The following is a 23,585-nucleotide window of genomic DNA, read 5'->3' on the forward strand; positions in this document are numbered from 1 at the left end:
TAGAAATAGAAAGATTATTAAAAGTAGGGGCCAGGAGATCTGGGCCTCCTGAAAAACGGGGCTTGGGCTCGCTAGGAAACCTAACACTGCCCCTTTCCTTGTGACATGTTAGTTACCAGATTATTTTAAGAAGTGATACTGCAGAGTTATGGTATTTATTTTATGTAGTTCAGAGAACAATTACCTACCTCTCCAAGGAACGTACAGCAATTCATTGGTTTAATGCTGACCCCATTTGCTAGTTGGTTTTGCAAAACTCTCCCAGTGCTTTCTACTCTGCACTTTTAAACTCTTTAACACTGGATAGCTGGGCAGCATACACAAACAAGAAACAAGAAACCTAGGTCCCTTATTTGGTATTGTGTGCTTGCCATAAGATCAGGATGGTACTTGAAGATGATTTGTTGTTCCATAAGGGTCTTCTTTGAAGACCAGCTTTATTTAAGTCCATGTAGTTATTGGAACTGGAATTTCAAGATCTAGATTTTTTCCAAGTGGAAACTCTCAACTTCAGCAAAATAAATAGAGGTAAACATTCCCTTTTGAACACTTTGATACCCGGAGCAAATAGAGAGAAAAGATTGTGGCATAATCCAATTATTTTAATCTCCACTTAAATCTCTTTAGTCTAGGACAATATTCCCCAGATTGGTGCCTTCCAGATGCTATAGACTCCAACTCCCACCATCCTCAGGTAGCATTGCCAGTGGTCAGGACTGATGGGAGTTGCAGCCCTAAAAACATTCAGAGAGCACTATATTTGGGGAAACTTTTCAATTTACTTAGTAGCCTTAATCTCCCTCAGTTTAAATGTTACCTGGTCAAAAGAGCCAAAGTCCCAGTTCCAGAAAAAATAGGTTGCCTGATTTACACTTACACTTACTTACACAAATTCCATATGCAAGCAACAGTAGACCTCCTTCAGAATCGCACAGGGCCAGCCCAATCCATTTTGCCATTTGAGGCAAGACTAGTAATAGTTGGTTTTTATCCCTGCCCAGCCAAAACATCTCCAGGAATTTCACAAGAAGTTACTGAATCTCCAATAAGATTGGCATAACATCTTTATTTCAAGGAAGTTACTTTGGAATAAAACATGCCCAAACCAGCCAGTTGTGTTGTATTCTGCAAAGGCTGCAGACTCGGGGAATGAATGAAATAATAGAAAAGTGCTTAAGCAAGCATACCCCAATATCCTTCCCTGTCCCTCAGAAATGTCCGCTTCCTTTTTAAAAAATGAAAGCTAAGATTATACCCAACCCCCAAATCCTACCCCTTCTACCCATTTGTCAGGAGCTCACAAGCCTGAAATTTGCTCTCTTCTGCTGTAGTTCAGTAGCACTTTCCTGTATGTTTTCCACAGCAAATGGTATTCAGAGACACTAATCTTTACTAGTAGCCATTTATACCCTTGTACAATCAAACTGTGGATTTCTAATCTCTCCCCCCCTCCTTACAGCTGCTGTGTCAGGAATGAAATGAATTTTTTTAAAATGACAACTTTGCAACAAAGAGGGCTGTCTGCTGTCTACTGTCTGCCGGTGATGTGAAGATGAGTAGCGACTTGCAGCGAGCATGACATCACTAGCCAACATCATTGCTTCCCAGCAATCAGAGTGGGTCTCCTTCAACGATGGGCTGCTGCTACCGGTTGCCTCCCAGGGTAGGCAAATTCCTTCCCTCTGATGAAATAGGCTGTTGCTGTATCTTGATATAAATAAGTTAGTCAAAGGAAACAAGGCAACTCTTTTACTCCAATCCAAAGTACTCTGTGGGTTGTACTTAAACATAAGCGGTTTTGTTTTTTGTTTTTAACAAGTGCAGCCTCTTCTCCATTCATTCAGGATAGACACAAATGGATGGGTCTTCCTCCCATGGGGTTTTGTGTTTTCCCAGTTGCATGTCGCACATGGGCCTACTAAAATGGAGGAGCTCCTTGCATGAATAGGAATTGCTTGTGCTCAGGGGTGGACCGTCCCATTTCACTGCCTGAGGTAAAAGGGGAAGCTGTTCCACCACCCCGCCAAAGCCTTGCTTACTGGGGTCTCGCAGCAGCTTCTGGTGAGATCTTGTGAGAGCTCACAAAAGCACTGTGAGATCTTGCCAGAGTTCCATGAGATTTTGCAAGATCTGGCTGGAAGTCACTGTGGCACAGCCCCACCAGCAACAGTACCCTCCCCATGGGATTCTGTGACCCAAGGCAGCAGCTTCAGTCTACCTCATGGTCAGGCCAGCCCTCCTTCAGCAGTAGTTGTGACTTTTACTAGCATGAGTCAGTATAGTGCAAATCCAGTGTGAAGTAATGGATAGAGCAGGGATGAAGAGCCTGTGGTCCTATAGACGTTGCTGGACTACAGCTCCCATCATTCTTGACTATCAGCCAAACTGGCTGGGGCTGATGGGAGCTGATAGTCAGCAGACTATCAGCAGTTTGGCTGATAGTCAAGAATGATGGGAGCTGTAGTCCAGCAATATCTGGAAGGCCACAGGTCTCCCAACTCTGGGATAGAGTGTTTCGGCTCAGAACTAGGTTGAATTCCTTCAACTCACAGGGAGAACTTGAGTAAAATGCTCTATTAACCTATCCTACCTTAAAGCGTAGTTATGGAGTTAAAATGGGGTCACCCTAAGCTCCTTGGAAAGACAGGCTAGATGAAAGTAGTTAAAGGATTCGATTACATGTGGGTAGCTATGTTCAGTTTTTATATACCACCTCAATGTGTTATAAGAAATTTGACCTAGGGAGGGGAAGTAGCCTTGTGCCGAGCTTCTCCTTCTCCTATGTAACATCTAGTTCAGGGATGAGGAGTCTGCAGCCCTCCAGATATTGCTGGTCTACAAGTCCCTCACTCCCAAGACCAACCAGCCCCATAATGAGTAGTGGAAACTGTATTTAAGCTGTGTATTTGCCCACCCCACCTTCACATTGTTTCAGGCAGGGATGGATACTTGCTCAGTATAATGACACTGGGACACAGTATTGCATTACAAAGTCTCTTTAATGGTGGAAAGGAGAATGACTCAACATGGGCTGCCATGTTTCTTATAACAGGTAGTTTCACTCAGAAGCATAAAGCTGTAACATTGCCCTATACACATTGAACATTTACAAATGATGAAAAAGGATGTTTAAAAATTCCTTGTTACTTCTACATTATATTGTGATTCTTCTTGCAGGCCAAGCTGGAGAACCTCTTGAAAGGTTTCTGTCCTCCTCTGATACTTCTTCTGAAGGCATCCAAAACCTGGATGGAGAATTTCAGACACTTGCACATGCAGAGCTGGGAGATGGAATGGACAAAACTGCTGCAGACTCTGTGTCCGTATGTTTGCTTGAAAACCACCCGTCTCCAAAGCCTGATCTGTCTTCGTCATTCAGCACATGGGTCCAGTTTGAAGATGCACCCTGGCCTAGCACTTCACCAGAGAATGCACATACAGGTTGGGATGTCACACTAAACCAAAGTCTATTACAGTAATGCTTGCAAATGATTCCAGGTTCAGTCCCTGGCATTTTCAGGTAGGGCTGAGAGAGGCTCTTGTCTGAAACCCTCGAGAGCCACTTCTTGTGAATAACACCGAGCTGGAATGATCCTGTGATGGAGTAGCAAGAGACTGCATTGATGCAGCTTGCGTGTGCTTAGATCGTTGACCTCAAGAATAATACCCAACCTGACACAGTTTGGGGGCTTCTGTCATATTTTATTGAGGCTTCTACATACCAGACCTCTTACAGCTTTGTTCTGCTGGGTAGTTAGTCCCTTGCTAAAATAATTAAGAAGCCATCCCCTAGGCCTTGCCCCCACGCATTCCACAGATATTTTGGCTTGTTTATTGTCAACATCGCAAGTGAATCACATACACACACACCACATGCACAGAGTGTCTAAAATACTATCTGCTACTCCATATAAACCTACCTTTTTAACTGTTTCAGAGGCTGTGTTGTTACTCCCTTCAAAGTTGAGATGTTGGCAACTGGAGAAAGGGCATTTTCAGTAGTGATACCCTTGTTGTGAGATTTTGCTCCTCCAGAGATACTTGACTGGTACATACTTTGCTAACTTTAGAGTACTGGGTAAATATATTATTATTATCCTGAATTTTTAAGGGATGATATGATTCTGATGATTTTTACTGATGATTTTAGGAACACAGGAAATATGAGTTCCTGTGTTAGCAGCACAGGAAATATACTGAGTCAGATTATTTGTCCATCTAACTTACTGTTGTCTTCTCTGACTGGCAGTGGCTCAACACCTGCTACCTGATCCTTTTTTAGGTGATGTCAGGCTTTGATCCAGGGGCCTTCTGCAGGGGAAGTGTTCCACCACTGTGCTATTATTTTTATTTAAAAACCCCTGTTCTGTGATTTTAATTCTTTTTTTAAATGCTAATTGTTGAATTTTTAAAGCTTTGTTGTTGGTTTCTTTGAAAGAATTTGCTAAAAGTGTTATTTTAGAAATAACACTTAATTTTCCCCCCTCCAAAAAAATGTTTAATTATGCAAAGGTATTGTGACACTAGTCCTGGCAAGGGTCACCAATGGCATGGGAAATAGCCATGTCAGTCATACAGCTCATTTGGTACCCTGATTGCTTATGCTACCAATGCAGCAAGGAACTCGGCCCTGTTTCAATTCTCTCTCATATTGACAATTCAATCAGATAAACTGCTGGGCAAAGCTGCACCCTGGAATGTAGCGAGGTATGAAAAGTAGAGCTAGAAAAGGCCTATTGTGACATCTGGATCACACTCCTCTCAAGGACTTTGTCTGATTCTAAGTGGCTCAAGTAACTAGGACTTTATCTCACATTCTTGGGGAGGCATTTTCACAGCAGAACAAACTTCACATAATGCCGATTGTGCTATCCGCTCTGAAACTGGCAAGTCTTGAGTAAGAGAATCGTACAGCTGAGGAAGAAGGAAAGCAATAACTGAAAATGATGAGAGCTTGATGGCATGCTAAAATTGGAACAAATTGTACTATCTTCGCTGCTGGAGGAAAAGTTTGCTATAAGCTCAGGTAGCTGAAGATTGAGGATGTATGTAATATAACTGGAACAAATTTGGAGAGAGAATTCTCAAGCAAGCTATTCTAGATCTCATCCACGTCATACATGTAAAGCATTGCTTTGAAGAGTAATAATGAATCCTGGGAACCGTGGTGCTAACCTCATAGAGCTGTAATTCCCAACACCCTTAACAAATTACAGTTTCCAGGATTCTCCATGACTGTTAAAGTGGTATAATAGTTTTTTAAATGTATGGTGTGAGTAGAGCTTGCTTCTAAAGACTGTGAAGGCACGTTCTTCTAACTGTGATTTTGGACATTTCAGATTATAGATGCTGTTTGCGCTTGAGGCTTATAAGGAAACATACCTCTGTTCAGACATTCTAAAATAGTGTGTACAGAGAGGAGATGAGGATCCCAGCTCTCCTCGCATCCCATGTATTAATAGTCTCTTTGCAGAGCAGGCAGGTATGCGGTTTTCATAGGTTTTAGTATACACATGTATAGGAAATGGGTTCCCTCAGTTCCTGCTTTCTGTAAACACACATTTAGGTATTTGCACTGCTTATATAGAACCAGCCACTGTAACTTAGGGTTATATTCAACACTGCACTACTATTCTGTCAATGCAAATATTTTTTGCTTGCTGGATGGAATGTTCTCTCCCATCTTCTCCCCACAGACTGATCTCCCCAGAGCAGATTTGGGGGGAAAGCATGGAGGTGGGGGGGAAGCCCTGTTACACTAGCAGAAGTCCTCTTCCAGGACTTCCATTAGCCTACCAGGTTAGTTGAATCTGGCCCACAGTGTTCTCCAATGTGACCCTTTTCTGCTGGCACCAATTCCCTTAAAAGACTCTTAAAACTTCCTGGTAGCCTAGCATTAGGTGTGAGATTGTCACCAGTACTGGGGATGGACTGTTAACTAAGACTGTTTATCAAAGGGCTAATTGTATACATAAGGAAAAGCTGATATATTGAGATCCACACGTGCTTGATGATGGTTTCCAAGGACTCAAGAGATGCTGTTGCTGAGACCTGCCTCTAAAAGGCTTTTACCTCAGACCAATTTCCCTGACATTCCTTCCCAGCCAAATTCACTCAAAACCCAGTTAACTACTGGGTACAATCTGCCTCTGACCCCAAAGCTCCTCTGGTTGTACTTCTGGCTTCTAGGACATTTCCCCTATTTTAAAAAACTTGGATGTGTCCTCTTCCGTTAAAACCTTTACACAGTGCAGCCTATTCGCCTAACTCAGCCACCGACTGCCTTCTTCTGATCATAGCCACCAAAGCATTGTTAACACACTGGGGGGAAATATACCATAATATTCAGGATTTCGCTGTCCACTTTCGCTTCAACTTTCTCTGTTCTTCGCCTCACACCTTCCTCATCAACTGTCGTTCCAGACTGACAGGTAAACTGCCCATTCTTCACGGACTAGAGCCTCCAACCAATCAGAGCCTCAGACCCATCAAATTTACTTGATCCCGGGCCCGTCTATAAATATTAAAAGCAATTATCTCTTTCCCCTTTCGGAACTTGTCTCCAAGCAGCTACTGCTAAACAGTCTTGCACCACAGTAAACAGCACAAGGCCTTGGACTTTGACATTTACGCTCTGACATTAACAGAGGTTGTAGAAATCTTTTTTCGAAGTACAAAACGTGTGGACAGACATACACAGCATTCCTCAGTCTACAACATGGTAGCAAGTGTTTTGGTTTTATATTAGAAGGCTTACAGCAAATGAGGAGCATTGATAGCATCAAATAACCAGCTAGCCTGCAGAATACTCAGGCAGCATTTCCTCGCTTGAGGGAAACTTGATATAAGATGTTCTGCACCATCCAATTCCCTCTTTTGTCATGACTCACCTTTCCAGAACCCTTTTTAGGCTGCCTAGTTCCACAAATTTCTTTCTTTCTTTTTTAAAGTCTTCTCTCCAAAAACATTCTGCTGGACGTGTCCCTCTTCGGGATCTTCTGAGAGAAGGCCTCTCACATCAGACAACAGTTGGACGACTACTTCTGAGAACACCAGCAGCCCCAGTTTCACACCTTCCTACACTGACCTGCAGTCCATAAACACTGAAGACCTGACCAGTGGCAGAGCATCTGCAGCAGACTCAACCGGTAAGCCAGCTTTGTGCTTCCTTCCCCTTTCATTGGTCACATTTCCCTATACAAACTGTTAACATTGGAATCTAAATTTGCAATGAATCCTGGATCAGCCTATTACAAATGCAGTATCATGATACGAGCTTCAGAAGATGGCTCAGTCAACTATTAGTTACCTTATTCTTGATGCTCTTGCTGAACCCAGGACTGGCCTACCTGTTTTATTAAGTCTTTTAAAGAACAGTTTAACCAAACAAACATAAAACAAGAATAAAAAGTGAAATAAATAAAAGGTATACTATATCATTATATGGGTTAACAATTACAATCCCGTTTATACTTCTCTGATGTGCAGGCTTTATTATTATCCAGATGCATATATGCTTATTTTTAACCTACTATATTTTGTGTAAAAGTATTCCAGATGTGTTTATATGTGTCCATGCAAAGTCTACATCTCTAATCAGTCTGTTCATAAGTTGCAAGTGTAGTCATATCTTCAGTCCACTGATTAAATGGAGCCGTACACTTATCTTTCTGGTGCATCGGTATCAGTCTTTTGGCCCTAGTAAGGGATGGCCCATCCATGAGATGGACTGAGGCAGCCACCTCAGAATCCCACAGGGCAGTGCCCCTGTGTGAGCCCCGCCCACCCCCCCACCACAGGAGAAGCGGACAGAAGCAGTGGTGGCTTCCAGTGAGATGTCTCTGGAAGCCACCACTGCATGACCCTGGTAAGTGAGGATTTGGCAAATAGGAGGCAGTGAGGTGGCACCTTCCCATTTTGCCTCAGGGCCACCCCGGCTGTGCCAGTTGTCAAAGAAGACCACTCATGAGACTTATGATAATGTTTTACAAACCAATTTAATCTGTAGTTAAAATATTCTAGTTCCTTCAGCACATTCACCTTTCCTTCACTGACAAGGAGAAACTTCTAGCCCCCCCCCCGGGGGGGCAAGAATCTTTTTTTAAGAGCTAAAGAAGACCTGATAACGTTTATGTCTTTAGCCCTGATCTTCCTGCTGTGCCCTTTCCTAGGCCAGATGAGGACTGTGGCCCTGGGAGGACTTTAACCTTTCCCCCCTCCCATGATGGCTGCTTATTGTGGGAGGGGAAAAACATGTACCCCAGGGCTAAAGGCATTATATAACTTCTCATATACTTTGGCCCTAAGACAAAGGAAAAAGCAGAGAGAGAATCAAGACAACCTGTGGAGATATGTGATGAGATCTTTTGACTTTTTTTAAAAAAACAACTTTTACTCAGCTGTTGTGGGGGGCAGACTTTTGGTCAGAGCAGCAGATCTGAGGGGGGGAGTTGTATAACCCTTTCTGTCTGTGCCATTTTTGTAATCTAAATCCCTTCCCCCTCCTCAGCTGATATGAGCCTTACTTGGGCAATGGGGTGGAATACAGATAGATTACCTGCTTCCTCCGTAGATTTTGCTCCTGTAGGATAAATAGTAGCTGGGGCATGGCTGGTCTGATTAAAATCTGAGTCCTCCACAGCTACTTTAAAGCTACATCTGTTTTGGTCAAGAGAGAGAAACAAATTGGCAGACCTGCATGATAAAAAATAATCAGAAGTAGATTCTGCCTTGCTGGAATGTTAAGCTGTGCCCCTGATATGCCCAGAGGTAGAAAGCACAAATATTTACACTAAAGCACATGAAGCCTGTGTTTGATCAAATTAAAAGCTGGACGTGGTCTGCGGCTAATTCATGTGCAATTCATATGTGGCCTACTTCAGGGCAGTGAGGTGAACTTTTGACAAGCTTCAAGGATAGCTGTCCTAGGTTTAGACCTTCACCTTTCCTAGGTAAAATTTACACAGTCACATACCAAGCAACCAGTGCTATCTGAATATTGTGGGAAGGATTTGCAAATAGATAAAAGTGTCTTTGCAGGATTTATCATGCTTACTTTGGGTCTCGGCTCTGCCATGCAATGTGGAAAGTCAAATATCTTTGCAACGGGCAGGAGTTCAGTTTGAAGTCGGGCACAGTTGTGTCAGACTTTGTATGGAAATTCTTGGTCTTCTGCTTCTGATTGAGGGGGAAAGAACAAAACAGCACCAAATTGTTCAGGTCCACAACTGCAAGATACCGAGCACCCTGGGAAGCAGGTTTAAATCCCCAAGAACTTCCTTTCAGTTTTACTAGCAAGGAATTGGAAAATGTGAGCAACAGCCACTGAAAAAGTAGCCTGACTTCTAAAGGGTATATGACTTCAGTGGCTCAAAAATGACTAAGAGTAAGCCAAGACTGGGCAAAGCTCTGCACTATGCAGGGCAGAAATGTATGTTTGAAGAGTTTTAGGGCATCACAGTGAGCTGATTTCTCATGGTGAATTAAATACACGACTGAGAATCTTGCACTCTCTTGATGTGATCTTTCAAGTGGCTGGAGATCAAATTGGTGAGGTTTTAGCAGTAGCACTAGCAGCTATTACTTGTAACTCGTTTCATATGCTCGAGTTATTGGAGTGGGTGCATTGCCAACTATAAACACAAAGGTGGCATTTCCCATCATAATCCAGTAGTGCTTGATCCTGCTCTATCCTCAGGAATGGGCAGGACCACACATTGAGGGGGGGGGAGGGAGGGTTCTCATGCTGAAATAAGAGATTCTGCTTCTTTGCAATATAATGTGGTTGCCTCAAAAGCATGGGAAAGGATGAGGAGATTGTACCGGTAAGAAGCACAAGAATGTGGTTTAGCGATGATGAGAGGTTTAGAGGATCGGTTTTAGGCCTAGCTGTTCTTAAGCTAATTGGAAGCAGATTTAGTGTAAAAGGAGAAGGGAAAGTCAGGGGAAAATCTTGTAGGCTCAAATGTTGGCTTCTCCTCTTGTATGATTTCTTCCTAGATGCTCAGACAGGGTCTGTTGCAGTGTTTTTTCCACTTGGGGGAAAAATGTCACTAAGATGGAGTATCAGTGTGTCTGGTGCATCATTTTAGAAGCCCAGAATCCAAGCTGGCCATGAGTGATGGGTATAATAATGCATTAGGGATGTCCAATTTAATTCTTGCTCCGTATGCTAGTTTGTATCAAATATGAATCATTCTAACTTACCTGTTTGGAGAGGAGAAAGCACTAATATATAAATCTTTGTATTTATATGTCAAACCCAAAGTTTCTGATCTTATTATTGAAATCAAATTACCTCTTTTCTTTCTTGTTAAAAAACCACCAGGGGACCATGCCGTGTTCACACTTTTAGATCTTTTAAGCTCCCTGTTTTGCTAAATTTTAACCTATTTTTTAATTGTCCATTCCTGTAGGTGGTCTTTCTCTAATGTTGCTCATGCATAACCTCCTTGCAAATATAAGAGGAACAGTTTGTTTTTCGCTCTGAGGCCAACTACTGGACGTATCAATGGCTTGATTCATTATAGGGCATCTTCCTATACTCCAATTTCCCTAGGAGTTTGCTTCTGTCATGAGAAAAAGGAGACAAGAGAGAACAGAAATCAAGGATAGGAGGAAATGCCCTTTTTGCTGTAGATCCACGAAAGCAGGGAAACGGCTGTTACGACCCAGAAGAGTGCGTATGGAACTCCTATCCAGTTGGAAGGCTTCAGAGCCTGTTGGAATTGGAAAGAAGTAGGAGACTCCTCACTCTTTCCCAATTATCTTATGCTCATTGAATGGCTGGATCTGCTGCTTCCAGTGGAGAGATTTGAGTTCTAGTTCAGTGGCAATAACTTGGTTCCCTATGACTTTTATTTTAAATCCTTTGGGCAGTTCTTACCTCAGACTCCAACACTTTGCTGTTTTTTTGTTTTTAAAAAACTTGATAGCAGATTGGAGTTAAGAGTGGGTTAGCTATTAAGAGTGAACTTTCAAAGAAATTCCTGTGCGTGTTTACTGCAGATTGGGTGATCTCTGCATTACAAATGGCAGCAAAGGTTGAGCTTTTGCCTACTATGAAAGAAACGCAGCGCTACTAAAGAGGACCTGTTGCTCTGATCAAGAGTTTCTCTGGTGGACCTGACTTTGGGTTATGTACGAGCATGTATCCCATCTTTACACTGGCACACAAGGTTATGGCATGCCTGTTCACAATATCACGATCAGTAGGGTTATTCCTTTGGTGCAAAGTGCATTTCGACTTGCTCTTGGCGACTTGTGTTTAATACAGTTAGTGACTCATCTATATTGTTATGCTTTTATAGATCCTATATAGTGCAATAATTTCCTACTTCCCCTTCTCATTAACAAGCTCACACACTCTGGAGGAGAACAAAGCAATGTATTTTGCCACTGGCATTCTGGCTTCTTTGGCTGAAATCACCAGTTGGCTTGAAACCTGAGTTCCAGGCTTCACTAGAGTACGTAGTTAGGCGCCTGTACAGACACCTACTGGCTCCAGCCTTGAGGCTTACAGATAGTTATCGCAGAGGTGCAGAAATGGGAATTGAAATTAAAAAGAACCCTACTGTAATTTCCTGAAGTGCCCTGAAGCAGGTTTTGGAGCAAAGATATAATTTCATAGATCTGCATGAATGGTGTGAATGCAGACAATTTAACCCCTGGGCTGCCTTCAGCGATTTTGGAAATGGGAGAGAGTAGAACCTTCCTGATGCTGTCATGGAAATCATTGATCACACTTCAGATTTAATGCAGAATTGAAAGCATGTTTCCTCATAAGTGTGACCTGTTGAATTCAGTGGACCTTTTTTTTTTGAATAGCAATATAAGTGTGATTAGGACTGCAGGATATTTATTTTATTCTGTTTCATTTTAAGGTTGAAATTACACTGCATCATGTTTAGTATGGAAGAGCCACTGAAGGTACTGAAGTGGATCGCAAATTGCGTTTTTGGCTTAGTTGAAATCCCATTTCAGCAAGTTACTTATGAGAAGGGGCCTCACTCCCAGGACTCATGGAAGGACAATGATCATAAGGAGCTTTGAAATTACTTGCATGTGAATAGTCACATGTTAACAGTCCCTGATAAATGTATTGAGAGCTGGGACTGTAGGAGGCCACTTTAAACTGATTCAGGCCAATGATCCACCTGCCTCAGTATTGTCTCCAATGTTAGCAGCCCTCCAGGATTGAAGATGGGAGTCTTTCCCAGGTCTAACTGGAGATGGCAGGAGTGGAATCTGTGGCCTTCTGCATGTGCTCTTCCCCCCCAAAGTCCAGCATTCACTGCTGCATGTCCTTAAAAGGTAAAGGTAAAGGGACCCCTGACCATTAGGTGCAGTCGTGGCCGACTCTGGGGTTGCGGCGCTCATCTCGCTTTATTGGCCGAGGGAGCCGGCGTTTAGCTTCCAGGTCATGTGGCCAGCATGACTCAGCCGCTTCTGGCGAACCAGAGCAGTGCACGGAAACACCGTTTACCTTCCCGCCAGAGCAGTACCTATTTATCTACTTGCACTTTGATGTGCTTTCGAACTGCTAGGTTGGCAGGAGCAGGGACCGAGCAACGGGAGCTTACCCCATTGCGGGGATTCAAACTGCCGACCTTCTGATCAGCAAGTCCTAGTCTCTGTGGTTTAACCCACAGCACCACCCGCGTCCCTTGCTGCATGTCCTTACTTGTGAGCTTACAGTCTTTTTTTAAAAAAAAACAACACATGAATATATCCTCTGGTGTACCTCCGTCACTCAGAAAAGGTCAAACTGCATATCCATGATTGGATTTTCCTTCTTTGAAAAAGCTCACAGGAGAGGAGGGATGTTATAACCTTTTACTTGTTCACCGTTTCCCCATTCTCATCTCCATCCTTAAGGTGCAGCTAGCTCCCATTAAAGGCGGGGGGGGGGGGATACTCAACAAGTACATAAAGTGCTGTTAACAGCAACAAATTTGGAGCACAAACTGTATTAGTATCTCCCTTCACCTGTAACTCTCTGCAGTGCGCAAGAAACACTGCTGTGCAGAGTGTTGACTTCTGCATCCATGTTCAAGCAGATTATACGCCTTGTGTTTTATATACAGATTAAAAACACATGCCTTGTGTTTTATATACAGATTCTAGCTAGTAGAATTGCACCTGTATGCCTCTGAGTGAGAAAGTAACTACTATCTGTATAAGGGTGTTAGAACGAGGTGGGCAAAAGCAAGATGATGGCCATTATCACTGATTCCGAAGCTCTGCAAAACAGACCTTTCCTGTACTGTAAAAAGACTTGGCTCTGAAAGTGGGGCAGTTAGATTCCCCCACAGTGCTTTGCAGAGCCTCCTTTGTGGCAGGGTGTTCTCTAATCGTGCAGTATTAGGATCTGGTTGGGAAGCTTTGCACAAAAGAACTTAGGGGCTCTGGAGGCTTTGCTTTCATGAACTCATTTCTTCTCCTGCTCCCGGGCTGATTTGTTTGCAGAGGCTCGGTTGCCTCAAGCAACGTAATATCAGTGTGAACTATGGGGTATCCTTGGAGATCTGCAGGATTCCCTGCAAACCTTTTCAGCTATTAGCCTTTTCAGAGGATGAAACAAATAGGCATTTTCTTCAGTAGGAGCTATTGCTTAGTCTCCCCTTCCCTTTTCTTTTCTCTGCCCCACCCCACTTTTCTGAAGTATGTAAAAGCAGCTTGGTGTGTTTCACAGGCAGATACTGTGAACAGTGTAAAGCAGTGGTGTCAAACTCAAATTCATCAGGGGCCACATCAGCAGTTTGGTCACCCTCAAAGGGCCGGTTGTATCGGCCTAAAATATTTGAGCAGGCTGAGCTCCCCGAAGTTGATGGGCTTTGACATTCAAATGGGGTGTGTGTGGCATGTGATAAATTATGTGAGGTTCGAGCTGGTCTTCGACCAGTAATAAATTATGATGATGATGATGATGTGAGGTGGGGCCTACCTGCCCCCCTCAATATTTTATTCAGGCTGGCACCCCTGTTATGAAAGATTACTAAAGTTCTGCCCCTGTGGTGATGTATCATAACATTGTGCAGGCCCAGTCTGAGGGCACCTTTACTGGACTGCGTCTTGTGGCTGGGGCTTGTCTGCGCCTTCTCTTCCTTCTCCGCCTGTTGCTGCCTCCTCCCTGTGCCAGGCGCTGGTGGGGGGGGGAGATGTGTCGGTTGCACCCCAGTTTCTGATGGGGGCCAATGCTGCTTATTCCTCCCTCTGCTTTTCAACACTGCAATACAGTATATTGCTACCGTATCACAACATCACTATCACAATGTTGAAAAGTTGGTATCGTCTGCTTTTAGGGGCTGAGGGCCTTACTCAGTACGGACAGGGGCACTCCTAGGAATTTATTGGATTTCAAATCCCTGGATTTCAAATCCCATTAGGGGGGGGCAGGGGCGGACTTTGGTAATATGGCACCCACCCTGAGTGAGGACAAAATTTGGTGCCCCCCAATAGAATAAATAGGCATTGTTATCATTATTTTGTGCTCCCTTGGCTCGGGGCGGGTGAGGCGCCCGCACGACCCCAAATGACTGGTCGAGCTGCCCCTGTGGATCCTGCTGCCTGAGGCAGCCGCCTCCCCTTGCCCTCCGTGGCAAGCCGAAGCTGAGGGGGACGCTTGCCCAGGCGCGGGCTCCCGTCCACTTGCTCCGGCGCGCCCGCTGCAGCCCTGCTGCCAGCAGCCGTCGGGAAAGGCGGCTGGCCAGGCTCCGGGGCTCAGTGGGGCCCGCCGGCAGAGGGCGGCGCTGCATCTCGCCTGGGCGTGGAAGCCCTGCTGGCATGTTGTTTCCCACGCCGAGTGTCCGCGCCGCGCTCCCGCCTCCATCCCGTCCTTCGCCTCCGCGCCTCGCCTGCCAGACTCGCATCCCTGCCCGGCGGCGGCGCAGCAGAGGCCGAGCATGGTGCCAGCAGCGGCTGCCTGGGCGCTCGGAGGGGCGTCCGGCTGGGCAGCTCCGCTCCGCTTGCTGCTGCTGCTCGCGCTGGGCGCCTCCTGGGCGGCGCACCCGCCGGACCGGAGCAGCCGCCAGAGACGCGGCAGCCCGTGGGACGAGGCGGGCAGCCTGCGGGGTCGCGCCGGCGGGGGACCTCCGGAGGCGGCCTCTCTGCTCACCACCTCCTTCATGCTGAAAGGCAACGCGGCGCACAACCAGAAGGTGGTGCACTGGACGGGCGAGAACAGCAGTGAGAACGGCGGCTACATGGGCCACATGACGAGGTCTGGCGGGCCGGATTTGGCCCGCGGGCCTTGTGTTTGACACCCGTGGTGTAAAGCAATGCCTTCCATGCCACAATCTCTTCTGTTAGTCCTAATGCCTTTGCATCAATCTTTAGCCTTAGGGAGAAGCAATGAGTGAATTTGCAATATGCCTGACACCTGCCCATGCCTTAGTGCTCTTGCTTTCTCCCTGAACTCCCCTTTCCCCATGCGAACTGGGACCATGTAGCAGCTACAGTCTTCCTGTTGCTTCTGCTTCTGCTTGCCCCATCCCAGCGGATAGCAGCATGGGACTGGCAGTGACTACCCCCCCAAAACACATACCTACATACACACAAACACCCACACACCCACGCACTTTTTTTGCAAGGCTCTGCAAATCCTATCTTTTCTAGAATTGCAATTTTGTGTGGGTGGTGCAAGTGTTGTGATGGCGGGTGATGATGTTGTGTAGTATGGGTGTGTGAATATATTTGTAGTGGGGGGGGGATGAATGGGTATAGAGGTTGTACCCTTGGGTTTATACTTGTCCTTAACAATCATTATTTTCTTCAGCATTGGAGCATGAATCGTAAACAACTGCTATAATGCCAAATGAGGGGAAATGCTCCCTGTAGTGAGTGAATTATCCAGAACTCACATTTAAGCTAAGATATATAATGCCAAATTTGTCAACTAATTCTAACAAAGAGATGTTTCGGTGGGTGGGAAGGCTGTGAATAACTTGAAGTCAGGCATACAGGAAATAGAACCTGTCCCCATTGTTCTTCATTTCAGTACATTTCTATTTATTTATTTTTTGGTCTTAGACTTGTGTATGGACAATGCAAATGGCAGAAGAGTTTCCTTGGAAGGTGATCGCTGACATGATATTAGCTGTGCAAGTGAAAAAGACCTTGATAGTTATGATAGGGCCACTGAATATCTTTGCAAAGCTGCAATGCTTACTTCATTAACCAGTTTGGCTAGCCCAGGCTTCCTCAACCTCAGCCCTCCAGATGTTTTGTTTCCCATCGTCCCTGACCACTGGTCCTGCTAGCTAGGGATCATGGGAGTTGTAGGCCAAAAACATCTGGAGGGCCGAGGTTGAGGAAGCCTGGGTTAGCCTTTTGGAAGACTGAATAGGTGCCCCCAATCAAAGAGATAGTAAGGATACGTGTATCTAATTTATAAAAGCTTATGGTGGCAAGAGCAACTGTAAAACAAGTATCCTGTCCTGGATGTGAGAGAGGGCAAAATGTCTCTTTTAAATGCTCTGCACATGTATGCTTCATCTGAAAACAAAACAGTCCTTGCCTGTAGATTTATGCATATTTAATTGGTTGGAAACTCCTATGAGAAGCTGGAAGAACCCTGGTTATTTTTGTTACAACATTAAGAACTGACAGGCATTCTCTTATAGAGCCGTGTGCTAGCAAGATAAGAATTGTGGGAGATAAGAGTTTGTCTTATGGGTACAGAGTTTATCTTTCTGGAAACTGAAAGTAGCTGAGCTAACTGCAGTGGTGGAACCCTTTCCTTCATTTCTTTCAAGTTATTCCTTCCTCATTCATAATTAGTTGGTTTATTATAAAAGTATTACAACCCAGTTATAATGCTTTTTAAGCTCTTTTCTTGCTCAGATATGTAAAACTTTGGAAAGAGGAGTGCTTATTCTCCGCTGGCGTGGTAAGAGGCATTTCTGTGGCAACCCATTAGCCAAAACAAATGCCATCCTTGTCCACAGCTTTACACAATGTAATTCCCTGTTATTAAATACAGCTGCAGGTGAGCAAACACTTCTTAAAAATGCAAATGGTTCCCTTTATTCAGTCTTTCTTGACTCTCCGTCTCTTAACCGAGGGATGAACTCTGTGGCACGGTTATGAATTTTAAAGGGAGTTGAGCAAAGCATTGCCTTGAAATTAGCCTCCATTGTGCCTTCACTGAAAAAGCAGTAGAGCAGCCCTTCTGCCTCGTAATCTCTGTTAATAAGGGTGACTGAGCACATCTTCATTAAACTGTTGGTGTTGCTGTGATGGGGGATTTATTTGGCCCCAGCCTTCTTTCAGATTCTGACCTCGATGAATCAGCCGTAATGCTCACACTCTGAAAATCTTTTGTTGCCTTGCTGCTGCTCTGAGAGCAATTAGTAGTAATGCACAATATATTTGGGGCTAGGGAAGAACCCCAACACATTCTTCCTTTTCTTCTCTTTTTTTAATGAGGGGGGCCTAGCTGTCATAGACTTCAAAGTTCACTTGATTGATAGAGCACCATGTTAGCTCTTGTACCTAAAAACCACAAAAGACCAGGAGAACATGTAATATTGCCCCTGAATCATTTTCTTCCCCCATACCCTGTTTGCACACTTTGATTGCCAAATGTAGTGAGTTCTTCCGTGTGTAAAATATAAACCGTTTACCCACAACGAAGGCAATTCTTGCAATAGGATGGCCCATCCACAGATTGCAGTTCTGAACAGAAGAGCAGATATTGGAAGCAAGCCATGCTCTTCCAAGTGTTTAAGGAAATCAAGCTTATTGCATTTTTACAGGGCTGCTGCTTAAGAAGTGAGGGCAAAGAGATTTTCGGGGGAGCAAAAGTTTTGACATTGACATTCTGCAACCAGTCTGTTTTGTTAGCCACTTTGGGCTTCCCTTGGGAAGGATAAGCAATAGATAACATATTCAGAACATGAAATATGTTTTGAATTGCAAAACTGGAGGGTCTATTAAGGGTGCTAGCTATCAAGGGGGTTCTTTTATTACCTCATAACAACCACAGCACTGTTATCAACGTATTAGAAGAACCATGGTATGTAGACCCATGCAATGCTTATAGTAAAAGTTGCTCTGCATGTTGAACCTATGAAGTGGCCCAAAATAGGTCATGTGAGCTGAAGAACGCAAGTTAGAGGATGCAGCACACCACTGCTCTAAATGGCACCCCTACACAGAAGTCCATAGTTGACCCTTTTTCTGGTATACTGTGAGTCACTCTACCCTCTTGTGACCACAAGGTGGTGTTACCAAACTTACATATTCCACAACATGGGCTGCAGCTGCCTTGCACTGAGTCTGTCTTTTGGTTCGTCTAAGTATGGTCAGCACACTGTTCAGCTGACACCGCCTCTTATTGCACCACAGTCAAATATTAGCCACCTTCAGACGTTCGTCCACAACTTTGTACCTCTCTCCCATCCACCCCCTTCCCTCATGTGCTGGCTTTGGCTTGCATTAAGCCAAAGTTTTCAAATGTGGAACCATGAGAAGGGCTTCATCCCCGGATCCAGGAACTCCAGCATGCTAATACAGGGACGAGCGTTGCTCCGAGATGCTTGAGTCCCAAGTTGTTTAGGTGGCAGTACTTTAAAATCAGCCCAGAAGCTTATAGACACCCATTGAAGATCTTTCGGTATTATGTGATCCCTGATGGCCACTCCAGATAATACTCTGACGGTCACACTTGGCACTAATCGTAGTTTCCAGGTAAGTTTTAAGGGCAGCTTCATGTTGAGTGTATTGCATTAATCCAAGTGGGAGATAGCCAGAGCACAGGTCACAGTGACCAGGTTATCTCTGTCTAGGGGCAGCCATAGCAGACAAACTTGCAAGAGCTGGAAAACAGCATTCCAAGCCAGTGAAGCACCCGAGTCTCTGATGTCAGTTCAGTGTCAAGTACTTCCAGATTATTAGAACATAGGAACGTAAGACGACCCTTCTGGAGCAGGCCAATGGCCCATCTAGTCCATCATCCTGTTCTCACAGCAGCCAACCAGATGCTCTTGTGGAACCCACAAACAGGACCCGAGCACTTGCCCCTGCTGGCTGTCAGTGTAGACAGTTCTAAGCTCCTAGGGATTAGATCTGGGATCTGCTGCAGGCAACAAAGTACTTGTTCATTGGCAGAAAGGGATAGATACTGTGAATATACACATGCAGTGTTTTCCCAATTGATGCTTTGGGTAGCTTGTGTATGGGCTGTAGTGCTAAGTGTCTCTAGGGACGCGGGTGGCGCTGTGGGTTAAACCACAGAGCCTAGGACTTGCCAATCAGAAGGTCGGCGGTTCGAATCCCCGCGACGGGGTGAGCTCCCATTGCTCGGTCCCTGCTCCTGCCAACCTAGCAGTTTGAAAGCACGTCAAAGTGCAAGTAGATGAATAGGTACCGCTCCGGTGGGAAGGTAAACGGCATTTCCATGCGCTGCTCTGGTTCGCCAGAAGCGGCTTAGTCATGCTGGCCACATGACCTGGAAGCTGTACGTCGGCTCTCTCGGCCAATAAAGCGAGATGAGTGCCGCAACCCCAGAGTCGGTCATGACTGGACCTAATGGTCAGGGGTCCCTTTACCCTGTTTTTTAAGTGTCTCTTGGGAGGAATACAGCAAGAGAGCACTGGGATCCCCTTCTGGGTCAATAGTTAAAAGTCAGCAGGTGGTTCTCTTCTAGCAAAGGTTTAAGACCGAAAAGCAAACTTTGGGAGAGTCACCCTCTGTCTCTCTCCTGATATATTCATTTGTCATAGGCAGACACACAGCGTAGATCTTAAATCCTGATTTTAATTGAAGTTGTCAGCTGCGGGAAAGGAGTGATTGGTGCTGATGGCACTGTAAACAAAGCTGCTTTAGGATGTTTCTACAAATGATTAGTGGTCTGTGTTTTAGCTGGAAGTAATTGTTATCCTTCCTCAAATATCATTTATCAAAAATGCCACCTGCCAGTGGCAGAATAGAAGACGAGCTAAAGGACCAAGCAGGATTTATAATTAGTCCAACATGCCCAGAAGACAAAGTCTGAATTTAATGTTACCCAAGACAGATAAATTTTTTAAGGGGGTTTAAAACTTTAAAAACTGAAATGAAAGAAATGCCTAGTTCCTCATAAGCTGTCATTTGTGGCAATGGAATGATACAATTTGAGGGTGTTTTTGAGTATATGCAGAGTGCATCTCTCTCTCTCACCACAGGGGAACCATAGGCTGCCATGTTTGATATTAAAGCGCAGGCTTTTCTGTGTCCTAAAAGTGTGGGGGTGGGGGGCAAACTGCCTTCCCTTCCCTCTCTTTCTGCCCCTTTCAGAAATTGCTGCACACATGCATGCCCACAACACAAAAGGTTATCCAAGCTCCAAGGATTTGGAGGTGGTTCTTTTGCTGCCCATTTCCTTCTATCCTCCACGGGTGTGCCTTGTTTGATTTGAGAGTAACCTGCTGCACTTTCCCTCCCTCCCCCCCTTCCCTCCCCCCCCCTTCTGTCCTGCCCACACTAACTGAGCAGGGCTGACTGACAGGCAGGCAAACAGCCACGGGTCCTGCTCAAGCATGTATAATGCATACCTCCCCACACCACTCCCACAAGGCAGCCTCGCTACGCAAGCAAAAGGGAGCCCCGGCTGGCTTGGCAGTCCTTCTAAAGGCTAAACTGACACACAGCGCCATCTCCCTGGGGTAAGAGCGGCAAGGTCGCCTGACTTGCTTTGATTTTAAATGGGGGGGGGGAGGCGGAGAAGGCTAGCAAGATGGGAAGCGGCAAAACAAGAAGCAGATGTTGGGGGGGGGGAGAGAAAGAAAACTTTTGAGTGTGTTGACCCGTTGCCTGCAATACACTTGAAGCTGCAGTGCTGAAAGACTTAACTGACTCTGTAACCCGAGAGCGTTGAAATGGGGTCTGGACTGTTTGCTTTTAACTGGACATTTGAGCCGGGAACCCAGAAAGATGCGAGCGGGTTGCCCTTTGCACATCGACGCCGTTTTTTACAAAGCTACTCTTCATGGTTCTAGCATTTGAGAAAGTTAGCCTGTAAATGCGGCGGCTTCTAGAAAGGAGCTCAAGGTGTAGTGGTTTGGTCTGGTTTCTCTCCCAGAGAAATTCTGATGCTCTTAGCACACAAGACCATGTGGAATGGAATGGTCCAGGGTTTGTTTGTTGGTTCCTTCTCACCTTTAAAGAAGCAAGCAAAAAGAAAGGGGGAGGGGAGAAAAGCTGGGCTCTTCTTACAGTAAGATAATGCCTGCTATAATGGCAAGTGTCTTTTTATCTTACATTTGTCTATGTGTGTGTTCATGGGGAAATCAAATGCGATTTTCACATGTTAAATCAGTTTTTGCATTTCACTGCAGCTGTAGTCAAATGCTGATGGCCCCATTGACTAGAAAGGATTTTTGATTTTTGATTTTATTTTTTAAAGGGCTCCGTCCACATTCTGTACTACCTTAATATTCCAAAGTGGTGCATTCCAGACTAAAAGGTGCTTTGGGTATGACTTGTGAAAACACCTTTCTGTTAGAGATTTCCTGAGGGTGCAATGCTATGCTGTGCAATACCTGGAAGAAAGGCTGTTTGAATTCAGTGGGACTTTCCTCTGCTAACATAAAAGATGACTCCTAGTGTGTGAAAAAGAATGCAGGGAGAGTAATTCAAAACAAAAGTCAATGTAGATTCTAGCTTATGCAGGGTTGTCTTCAAATTATAAGTATGAATAGATACACACACACACACTTATATAGACATACTTGTTATTAATAATTTTAAAAACTCTGAAAACTTTGTTGGGGTCTTAGGTTTTGTAAATAAGTGAATGTATGAATTGGTTAGATCTCCTGACTGCATTATATGGAGATGTAACTTCTGACTTCTAATATTTGTTGAAAACTCATTGCCTTGGTTTGTGGAGTAATGAATCATAGAATTCATAAGTGACCCGAACTTTGGAAGCGATGCCCCAAGCAAGGAAAGGAAAGCAAAGGTCCCTTGAAGTCAAGCTCATGTTGTTAGGTTGATACTAGTTTCCTTCAAAAACAAGAAAGGCCTTGCCTGTTCTTATTTTTAAACAAGGCTTTGATCGCCAACCTGATTACCATGAAGAGCGTGGAAATTCTGGCAAAGCATTTGTGGACACTCTATGGGGTTAAGATTTTAATGCAATAAATGATAACGCAGAAGTGTTTTGAAAATTCCCTAAAACACGGTGCCAGGTTTACACCACATTTTTGTGAATTTTCAAAACAAACGGCAAGGATACCCTTTATTTCTCCATTCTGTCACCTACTCTTTACCATATTGCTTTCTCAAACTTGTAATGCCACATATTTAATAAGTTGAGCTCCATCAAATTATGTGATCTCAGCCCTAAAGAATTCCTTCCTTTTTGTCTTTTTCATAGGTCAGAATGTTTCTAAAAGAGAGTCACCTTAAAGTCAGTGGAAGGTTATTGCGGAGTAAATAAGTACAATATACAGCTAGTGAAAAAGAGCCTCCAGCTCCTGTGGCTGGAGTAGATATGTGAAAATAGGGGTGTTACATAAACTAAACTCTGCTCCTTTTTTTCAAAGTGAAATGTTGGGTGGGAATGCACAATGTGAATCTGTAGTAATTGCTAGCGGCTTTAATTTGTTTTTGTTTTCAATTGGGTCTGGACGGCATCCAGTCCTGTTATTAGTGCTAGGGCTCTGCCCAGGACCATGTAAATTACTAATATACTTCAGAGCATGTACAGAGGTGCATTTAAGTCACCACTAATCAGTGGTGCTTTCAGGGCAGATGCCCAGAGCCCCACTCAGCAAAACATCCAGAAGGGCCATCAGACACAGTAGGGCTTGTTTACCTAATTTTTAAGTAATGCACATAGCCAGCTAAAGAGGATGGGGCATAAGACAGTTAAATTCAGAGCCTAAAATTACCTAACTGCACCATTGTCTTTGCTTGACCACCCAAGCCAAGCCATCTCACCTAATAAAGCAAGGGTTCCATGCGAATAAGCCCAGCTTTCAGGCAAGCTTCAGCACTGTCTCATCGTTTCTGTGGAAGTTAATCCCTGCAGGGAAGTGTTTCCACAAGTCACTCCCAATATATGAAATCATAGCATGGCAGAAGGGTTGACACACTTCCCCCCCCCCTTGAAGGAATTCTGTGCATATGCTGAGAATCAGTTGGCGCTGCGTGCCTGAGTCTGCCCTATGAGGAAACAGGGATATAAACTCAATCACCATTTTGATTCTTATATTTCTCTTCCTCCAAGGAGCTCAGAGTGACAAATTTGGATTTTGTTAAATGGTGGGAGCGACTCTTGGGAACGATACCATGAACATTTGGTGCTTCTATTGGCCATTGCTTACACTGGAACACTCCCCTCCTAAGAGTAACTCTGAAGTATGTTAAAAAAAAAATTAAAAGGTGGTGCTTCAAAATTTAACAGTTGGAATAAATGTTTAGAATATTTAAGACATTAGTCTCTATTTAGGACTACTGCTTTCTCTCGCTGATGTTGGCTAGTTAGGCAAAATGTAGAATCAGCTGTTTAGTGCTGGACAGTACATTCTCAGATGTTATCCTCAACCCCTTCACTACCGTCATTGTCATGCATGCAGAGCAGGGGGAACTTGGAGCTG

At 44.5% G+C, this 23,585-nt stretch overlaps 1 protein-coding gene across 1 annotated transcript in view; it reads left to right on the forward strand.

Annotated features, from left to right (window-relative positions):
* Positions 1-23,585, forward strand: part of STON2 (stonin 2) — a 69,560-nt gene that overhangs the window by 10,120 nt on the left and 35,855 nt on the right. The window contains exons 2-4 of the mRNA XM_082232607.1: positions 1,460-1,663; positions 3,178-3,441; positions 6,951-7,148. Of these exons, the coding sequence (XP_082088733.1) occupies positions 1,576-1,663; positions 3,178-3,441; positions 6,951-7,148 (550 nt within the window). The 5' untranslated portion in view covers positions 1,460-1,575. The remainder of the gene's footprint in view (positions 1-1,459; positions 1,664-3,177; positions 3,442-6,950; positions 7,149-23,585) is intronic.

This window comes from Podarcis vaucheri (assembly GCF_965113315.1).
Source record: "Podarcis vaucheri genome assembly, chromosome: 1".
NCBI classification, from domain to species: Eukaryota; Metazoa; Chordata; class Lepidosauria; order Squamata; family Lacertidae; genus Podarcis; species Podarcis vaucheri.